Source organism: Microtus pennsylvanicus, chromosome 1, assembly GCF_037038515.1.
Source record: "Microtus pennsylvanicus isolate mMicPen1 chromosome 1, mMicPen1.hap1, whole genome shotgun sequence".
In the NCBI taxonomy this organism is placed as follows: domain Eukaryota; kingdom Metazoa; phylum Chordata; class Mammalia; order Rodentia; family Cricetidae; genus Microtus; species Microtus pennsylvanicus.
This window is the reverse complement of record NC_134579.1, coordinates 47,946,582-47,955,968: the sequence shown is the minus strand read 5'-3', so window position 1 is coordinate 47,955,968 and position 9,387 is coordinate 47,946,582. Positions and strand designations below refer to the sequence as shown.

General features: G+C 42.0%; 1 protein-coding gene across 1 annotated transcript in view; it reads left to right on the top strand.

Moving 5' to 3' along the window:
• Positions 1-804: 804 nt before the first annotated feature.
• Positions 805-9,387, top strand: part of Tmprss7 (transmembrane serine protease 7) — a 38,611-nt gene continuing 30,028 nt past the window's right edge. The window contains exons 1-4 of the mRNA XM_075963806.1: positions 805-914; positions 3,077-3,284; positions 7,219-7,349; positions 9,083-9,150. Coding sequence (XP_075819921.1) covers positions 867-914; positions 3,077-3,284; positions 7,219-7,349; positions 9,083-9,150 — 455 coding nt within the window. The 5' untranslated portion in view covers positions 805-866. The remainder of the gene's footprint in view (positions 915-3,076; positions 3,285-7,218; positions 7,350-9,082; positions 9,151-9,387) is intronic.

Here is a 9,387-nt window from a genome sequence, read left to right as displayed (position 1 = left end):
CTGACCTTGCTTTCCAGCATTGCTCTTTCCGTCTGCAGATCTAATCCAGATTGTTATTAAAGAGATGGCTATAGGGGATTTACATCAGAAAGGCTCCTAGGTTTTCATAGAATCCAAAACAATGGGGAGAGATGGGAGAAAGGCTGCGAGGTAGAAGATTTCGAAGGGTGGGAGAGCTGAGGGCAGGGTGGAGAGGGTTCCTTCAGGAGCATGCGAGATATATTAACCAGGCAGAAAGTTCATGGCTTTTTTACTTTCTTTGGAAACAAAGATATGTAGTTGAGGATATCCTCAAACTTTGGTCCTCCAGTTTCTCTCTCCCAAGACTCCATCCAGTTAAATTACGTGATTTTTCTGTTGTATAATCAGTAAAGACTTCTTAGCATAAATAGACTAAATCTCCCTCCGATGGTTTGAGCCAAGAGGTTGATCTTACAGATTTAGAAAGGCAAACAACAGCAGGATGAGAATTCTGAAATCTCCGTTAAGATGAGGACACATAGAGGACAAAAGGAAAAGGTCTATTCTGTTAATCTCAATCTTAATGACGCGTATCAATGTATTTGGACTGTTGAATTGAGCTCCTGGTAGGGAACTGAGCCTTTGGTTCATCGTAGACTTACATTCAGAAACCTTCCATTGTGGGTGAAATGCTGAGCGCTAGGTCCCTTTAACTTTACAGTGAAGCAACGAGGCAGCTTCAGTTTCCGAACTGGACCCAGGGAGGTAAGCTGACTCCATTCCTCTGTAAGCTAGCTGGGCACAGTGACCGTCTCTCAGTTCTTCTTGAGCGAGCATGTGCAGGAGTGAGTGAACACTGGCTGGCCTGCAGACGTCTCTAAGTGGACACACACAGATGCCTGAAAATGGACAAAGAAAATGGTGATGCTTCTTGCAAATCCTCAGACCTGAAAGTAAGTGCAGAGTGGGAAGCCCCTGCTTATTCTACTTGAACACTGTGTACTGTTGACCCTGTTGGTGAAATGCATTCATGTCCCTGTAAAAATTAAGAGAACAAAAAAATAAATACTTAATTTTTTACAGTATTTAATAGATTTTGTGACTGTGAGCTTGTTTTGAAAGACTGTAGTTGGTAATTGATTAGTGCCTGTTTTTAGAAAACCCCAAGGAAAGCATACTGATCTCGATGTAAATTCCACTTTAAACTTTAATCAGTAGCACTGAGACTGCCTCTACTGTGTTCTGGTACTTAAAGGTCCAGCTCGAGTCTGGATATTCTACATGTGTTGGCATTGCTGTTTTTTTCTTTTACTCCTTTGGAGTTATGCTATGCTTGAAAGTGGTTTATTTTCTTTCCAAAAGAACAAACTCGCCCCTTCAGGAAGCCACATGAAATGAAGTCTGTCTAGTTCGGTTTCACCAGGAGAGACATAAGCAGCATTTCATTCCAAGGGTTGACAAGGATGTTTGGCAAAAAGAATGAGGGCGTCATTTATAATGCAAAGTGTACTTGGCCCCTTATTTTCCCATTAATTGGCAGGATTAAAGACGGGAAGGCATGGCACTCTGAAGGAAAGAGAAAGGAGAGAGTGAGAAGATGAGAAAACTCTAATACAGCTGTTGGGAGCTTATTTCTTCCTCTTTACCCCCTCCCTCCATTGCTTCCTTTAAGAGAATGTGTGTTTAAAAGTTCTTTCATCACTGGAGTTTAGTTACCCTGACGTGTATAAATCTCTTTGTCTAAGAAGCTAAACTCTCATATGCATTATTAAAGAATTCACAGAATCAGATGACAGGAGGGAAAGGAGAAAATAAAGGAGGAGGAAGGGTAGAGTTAAATAATGTATTTTTCCTCCTTTCAAGCCATAGAATGCACATAAACCAGCAATTTCACCAGCCAATGAGTCATCTGCTTCATTCCTTGCTTTACTTTAAAATTATTCTTTTATTCATGATGGAGAAACTGAGTCACCCATCAGTTTAGTGGCTGTCTGTGACAAAGCAATTGTGTTGGCGTCTCTTTCTTTGGGCCTACACAAACCACCACACCTCTTTAGGCTTTCTCCCGAGTCCAGCAGTCAGAAAGTTCCGATGAGGAAATCAATGTATTTCTGTGAGAAACCTACTTGTGTTCTTATTTTCAATCTTGCCAGGAGACAGAAGTAATAAGAGACAAGAGAAAAGCAGGATAACACACACATTTAAAAGTCATAAAAACATCTGGGCATGTTAATACATTCATGTAATCCCAACACCTAGGACACAGACAGAAGAATTATGAATTCAAGGGCAGCCTGATCTACATGGTGAGATCTTGTCTAATAAAGCAAATGCCCCCAAGCCCAGTCCCTTCTGGATCTCAAATTAAAAACTAAGACCTCAAAAAATGCATAAAGAAGGCTGTGCCAACCCAAGCATCAGGACACCATCCTCATTTCCCAACCTCAGATCCTTTTGTCTGTTTGCCTCCATGTGATAGGACCTCTGCTCCTTGGCTTCATTCAATAGGGTTGGAGAGGACCTGGGAGGTTGCGTCTACGGTTGGCACGATGCCTAGTTTCTCCTTTTCTTTATATATGAGTGAGTGTGCATGTGTGTGGTCAGAGGATAACTCTCAGAAATTTTCTTTCCTTCTATGGCTGTAGGTTTAGTGCAGTGGATTTCAACCTGCGGGTCCTGATCCCTCTGGGGTCCAGTGAGCCTTTCATGGGGTCACCTAAGGTCATCGGAAAACACAGATACTTATATTACCATCCCTAACAGTGGCAAAGTTACAGTTATGAAGCAGCGAGGGAAATAACTTTATGATGCTGGGGGTGTCCATCTTAGCACGAGGAACAGAATTAAAGGGTGGTGGCATTAGGAAGGTTGAGAACCACTGGCCTGCAGGAGTCAGACTTAGGTCACCAGGTTTGGTAGCAAGCACCTTTACTCACTGAGCTATTTTGCCAGGCCTAATGTCTAGATTTTCTGAGCTCCATTTTGTAACTGATCAAAACCACTTACTGCACTCACACAGGTTTGACTGATAGGCCTTTTGGCACCAATGTCTTCTGCATGAGTCGCTCCAAGCTTGAGATGACTTCTAATCGATGATTTGTCTTTTCTTTGAAAGATATCCAACATCTCCATTCAGGTGGTCAGCGCCCCGGGGAAGCTTCCCGGGAGAAGGCTGCCTCGAAAACCCATTGGCAAACCCAGGTCTCGCAAGCAACCCAAGAAGAAAGTTGCCCTTTGGAATGTTCAAAATAAGATCATTCTCTTCACAGTATTTTTGTTTATCCTGGCAGTCACAGCTTGGACACTTCTGTGGCTCTATATCAGTAAGTTAAAATTTAAATTCCTTTGGGGGCAGAATGAGTGCTGCCTAAATCAGCAGGCCTAGGCCATCTCTGGGTACTTCCATAGAATTCCCCTCTTTCCCAGACAGACACAGTGCTTCCAAGGAAGGATTTGAGATGCAAATAGGAAAGCCACCATAACAGTCTGTCATTTCTTCTTTATCGCCATCTCTTCCTTCCCATGAGTGGACAAAAGGAGGAGGGGTGTCGGATGGGAAAGGAGCTGTGGAGGATGACCAGATGAGGAGGATGGGAAGGGAGTTGACTCACTCATAAATGCAATGCATTTGTAGCTCTTAAAAAATGAATGGAACACTAAGCTGTTTCATTTCCTTGTTCCACCCACAGCCTGTTACTAGGCAACCTTAAATTTCCGGCTCCTGGAGCCCCCTTTCATATAAACATCTTTGTCTCCCAGTTCTGTTTTTTCCCCCGTAACTATGCTTTTGTCAATCTGATTGATCCTTTGGGGGCAGATGTGACAACTAGACTCTTTCCTACGGAGTACTTACTGATTCATCCTGGTAACCATAGCACTGGTTGACTTGCATTGGCATTACTTTGTGTATAATACATTTGATATAAAGTACACTTAATTGCACAGAAGTGAAAGACACGTTCCTGTGGTCTCAGTCCCTGCTTTCCGATAAGAGGCTTCTGACATTCTTATAACTTCCTAAATGATAGGAGATGGGCTGTCTTTTGCTGTCATATTTCATCATGGTCTAGTTCTTCATTGCTAGTACAGAACTTCTAAGAATATTGCTTTTTTTTGTTTTGGTTTTCTCATAATGATAAGATGATTGGTACCTGAAAGTGCCCAGAAAAACAGAGGATTCATGGCATTGCCATGCTGTATCTTTCAATTCTAGGCCATATTGGAAAGGGGAGAGAAGTTAGAGATTAAATTCAATCACCAATGGCTAACAATTTAATCAATCAGGCTTTCATAAAAGGACCTCCATAAAAACACCTACAAATCAGGGTCTGAACATTTCTATATGGGAGAATTTGGTGGGAGCCACTGAGTTCTAGCCTCAGAGGGAGAGGAACTTCTTGGCTCTGGCTTGTCTAGGCTTCACCTAGATGAAGTGGTCCGCCTAATTGTTCATTTGTGTTCTTTATACTATCATATGTAATATGCCACAAATAATGAACAAATAATAATGAAATGTCTTAACTATGACAAATTATCACAACTGAGGGGGTTATGGGGGAACCCCTGATTTGTAGAAACAGCATAGATTGCTTAGGGGTACACAATTTCTAATTGGTATCTGCCGTCAAAACATTATTATGTGAAAAAGGTAGGAACTGTATAGTTGGTTAAGTTATGCGGAGTCATTGGATACTCATTGCTATCCGCAGAGAATTGGAGAGTTGCTTGATGCAGAGACAAAACCCACACATGTGGTGTCAAAAATGTTATGAGTTGAGAAACACGTTGCCTGTATCTGTTGTCAAGGATATCAAAGTGTGATTGGAAGGCAAGACAATTCTTGGAAAATATTTCATGAATGTTCTTGAGCAGTTTGGGTCACTCACTTATCCTTATAAATTGACCCTCAATAATTTGGCATATTCCAAGTACTCAGGCAATCTTCAGAATGCTTACTGATGCATTTTCTACTTTTGAAAAGTCCACAAATTGGTGTTCAAGAAAGGATATAGGTTATGTTTTCATTCGGAAGTGATTATTTTGTAATTATTGCAGAGGGGCACTCGAGAATGGGCCTCCAGAATGGTCTCCTGAAAGTTCATTGGATAGATTGTGGGTGTGCCAAGGTGGGCTGACTTCTGTGATAGGCATGGAATGAATGGACTGGTAAGTCAGACACCATTTCTGAGTCCAAGGACATTATCGACTGACGGGGCAAGTTAAGGCAATGGGCAATAAAGACAACACACTTCATATGAACATAGACTTTCCTGGCATTTCAACTTACATATTTGCAAAATCCTATTATTAAAGTTTTAGAAAGACATACAAAAGTAGCTTATTTATATAAAAAAAGAGAGGGTCATTTCATGGAAACAGAACAGCAGTAGGAAATAAGAATTTTGAATAAGAATTGTTCAATAGAACACAGGTTATTTTTGACATATACAATTTGGTCATAGAAGGTGGCCATGAGACTTGAGGTAGAGAGTTAATCAGGGAAAGCATCAAGGGTCTTCTGCTCTGGGCCAAGCTAAAAGTATTAAGTAAATATAATTGGATTCAATGCTAAACCGATCATTTTTACATTACTGCTATTCTGCCCCTTGATTGTTTAAAAAACAATAATATGTAAATGAATAAATAACTACATAGAAATTGTCTCTGTGGAAAACAAAACCAAAAGCAATTACTAGTGTTAAGTGTGAGATCTAGCAAGGCACCATAAGGGTAAGGTGAGATGATCTGCCATGGTCAGGAACAGAATGATCAAAGTCCAACCAACAGAAGACCAAACTATGTCCCCCCAAAAGGCTTCCTGCCTTTACCTTGTGTACCCCATCATTTCACAGCCTCACTTCTTTGCTTTGGCCAAAGCAACCCCAAGTAGACTCTAGAAGAGGCTGATTTCTGTCATTCCTATAGAGTTGATCTTTTAAGTCGGACCATCTTGTGTTTAGCCTCACCTGATGGTAGGCCTTGTCCTAGCAAGGGTATATTCTCTTTCTGGAGGCCTAGCACAGGGATATCTCTTTCTCATTTCAGCACCCCTTCATCTTTTCTTCCCCACCAAATGTCTTAAGGTCCAAAAGTAAGACAAGAACTTACTACGCTGGGTGCTGAGGTAAAACAATGGTTTACTGTGCGTTCCCTCAGAGAGCTGGAAAGGGTTGCTCAGGGGTGACTGCCACAGGGGATAGGGTTGCAAGGCACTGTGAGAAGCTTCGTGGCAGTGTATTACTGCAATTCTAGCACTTGAGAGGCAGAGGCAGAGGCAAGAAGATTTGGTACTGAAGGAGAGCCTGGGCTGTCTTTGTGAGATTATCCTGAAAGATAATAGATGGGACTATAGAGCAGTGGTGATCACTTAACTCCATGTACAGTGCTCTGAATTTGATTCCCAGCATCGCAGTAAATGCATGAATGCATAAATAAATATTAAAAAATTCATGGGGAGCTGTGGAAGAGGAGAGAGACCTTGGTAAGGAAGAGAGACTGTAGTCTGGTGCTATAGTGCTTGCCTAGGAAGTGTTCAAGCCCTGATATTGTGAGGGAATGCAAGAGGACTAGACTTCAATTCCCCCAATCACTTCCAATTTCTCATTCTCATGGACCCTGAGTCCATGCAGATGCCGCCAGCCTTGTCTCTGTCCATCTGTCAGCAAAGTTCATGCCAAGAAACCTAGCCTGACAGTTCTCAGAGCAGATTTGAGTAGGAGTAAGCGCGTGCTGAGCCGAAGGTCATGCTGGTAAGGATAAATGTGCCATATGTTGGACAGAACAGAACTGTGGCCTCACTCCTCAATCTTAGGCACACAAGTCATCCAGCAGCTCAGTGGAAGCTCCCAAGAGTCAGGGGATTTCTTCTGTCTTTCTTCAGCATGCTAACTGCACCCCAAACCGTGATGGTGTGTGTGTTAGCACCTGACACCTTGCAGACATGGAATTCACGAAAACTGTGTATGTTCTTAAGTCTCTAGAGAGACACTAGAACAAGGTTCAACACGTGTAGTTTTTTACCTTTAAACAGCGCCTTTAAGTATTTGCCAGTAGAAAACAGGAAGGGCAGAATGTATCACGAGTTACAGTGATGGTTTAGATGTCACTAGGGCTATTTTGACTTTCACAGGTTACGATGTGCAGGAGCGTGTATCTGCCTAAGATGCAATCATTTTAGGAGAGTACTGCTGACTCGGATCAGGTGTTGCTTAGCTGCCACAATCTTCTCACTGCTTGCCTTTTTCTCTTGTTTTGCAGGTAGGACAGAGAGCAAAGACGCCTTTTATTTTGTTGGGATGTTCCGCATCACCAACGTTGAGTTTCTTCCTGAGTACCGGCAGAAGGAGTCCAGGGAATTTCTCTCCATGGCGAAGACAGTACAGCAAGTGGTGAGGCTGAGGGCGTGGGAGCAGGAGGGTGGAGCCTGCGGAGCAGGAGGGTGGAGCCTGCGGAGCAGGAGGGTGGAGCCTGGGGGGTGTAGGTGGGCTTCCTGACATCCTAGCTCACTGAGTTTAGGAAATAGAGAGCAGAACCCCAAAAGAAAGCTGCTGGAGGAAAACAGGGAATGAGTTCATCTGGGCTTTAAAATACGCATTTCTGCCCTCTATTTAGCCCATGTTCACTGTTAAGATACAGCCACATTTTTTCTTTTCGTAATCCTAAAAGGATACAGCTCCCCACCCCTGTTTTTCTCCTCTGTAAAATAGAGACTATCATGTGATCTCTAAAATATCCTCGAGTTCTGAAGTTCAAACACACTGATTAATTTTGTGACTTCTACATATTTATTCCAGCCTTACAATGGCCATCTCTTCAAAAGCAACAACAACATCAAAACAAAAACCAAAAGCAAAACATCCTTTTTATTCAAATAATAAATATTATGAAAATTAGTAAAATTCAGAAGAGTATATTTTTAAAAAGATCATCAGTTTTTCAATGTCATTTCCAGAGAAAGCTCTGATTCTGTCTTGCAAGGACACGAGGGCACTGAAATAATGGAGTATTAGCAGCTATCCTGTTAGTGCGGTATTTTTATCTTAGCATTGCATTACATGCTTTCTGTGCAAGCAAATATTCTTTCAAAGTGTTAATAGTCTCAAAGTTAACAAATCCCTTTCTAATGGATGTTTAAGCAGTTCCCCAGGTTTTTTTTTTTTTTACATCATACATAATACAAAATCAAAACTGCCATGAATTATGCATATCTCTGATTTCGTCCCCAGATGATTTCCTAAAAGCGTCTATTAGAAAAAAGTCCATTCAGGGCTCCTGGCACAGGGCGAGTATGGGGAGGTTTCTGCTCATTTGGACCTCTGCAGCAATGCAGAGGGCTTGCAGGGACCTCGCTGCAGTGGGAAAGGAGGAGGGGCTTTGAGAATGACAGCAATCCTCGGAGGGCTTCCTACTGATGACCAATAGCTACAGCAGGAAATCCGTCACCTCAAATATAGGTGCACAGATTATACCTCAAGTTATGCCTGCTAGGTAGGCGGGGTGAAACCAAGCCAACATCGCCCAGCAGGTTTATGTAATATTTCTGGTGCTGTAGGGCTAGTTTAACCTTCATATTCTTTTCCATAATATTATAGAATTTTTAAAATTTGGGCATTTAGGTGGGTGCTTTTCGTTTAGAGTTGGAGAGGAGAAAAGCTAAACAAGAACAAAGATGGTATAGTGATTGGAAAAGGTCTCCTTTGAGAGCCAACTATGAAATTTTGGACCTGCTGACCTGAAACAGTTGGCCCGACTCTGGTCACCACATGCCGCCTTGTGGCTAATACTGGAATTTGTCCTAAGAATTACCAGATCTGGAACAGGTGATAAACACATTTGTTATCTGTGGAGAAAAATACAGGACTGGGAAGAACTCAGAAGTTAAACTTGATGACAGACTTTAAAAGCAGAAATAAATAGGTAAGAACAACTGATGATTCTTCACATTAGAATAAAAGAGTTCTAAGAGATGCTTCAGAAATGAGGAGTTAATTAAATATAGGAGATAATGTCTAGGTTTGGAGTTAGAAACTTTTGGTTTGAGGCCTGCTTTCCCCACTATTAACCATTGGAATTAGACCCTGAGTTTGAAAGAATTGATATAATTTAATCTCTTTATTTTCAGATTAACCTGGTTTACACAACATCAGCTTTCTCCAAATTTTATAAGCAGTCTGTGGTTGCAGACGTCAGGTACTGGATGACTCTTGCCCTGGGATTCTTACCATCCTTGCCATGCACCCTGCTTACAGCCCAGAAAGGACTGAGATTTCCCTACTCAGAAACCATTTGCTGTTGGTGAACACCCCACTAGCAAAACTAACGACCCAGCTGTCTGCCAGGCTGCCACAGCAAGTCTGTTTTTATATCTACCAAGTCTTTCTTCCACCCAAATGGAATCCTGATTTTAGTGCCTCTGGAGGAAATGGC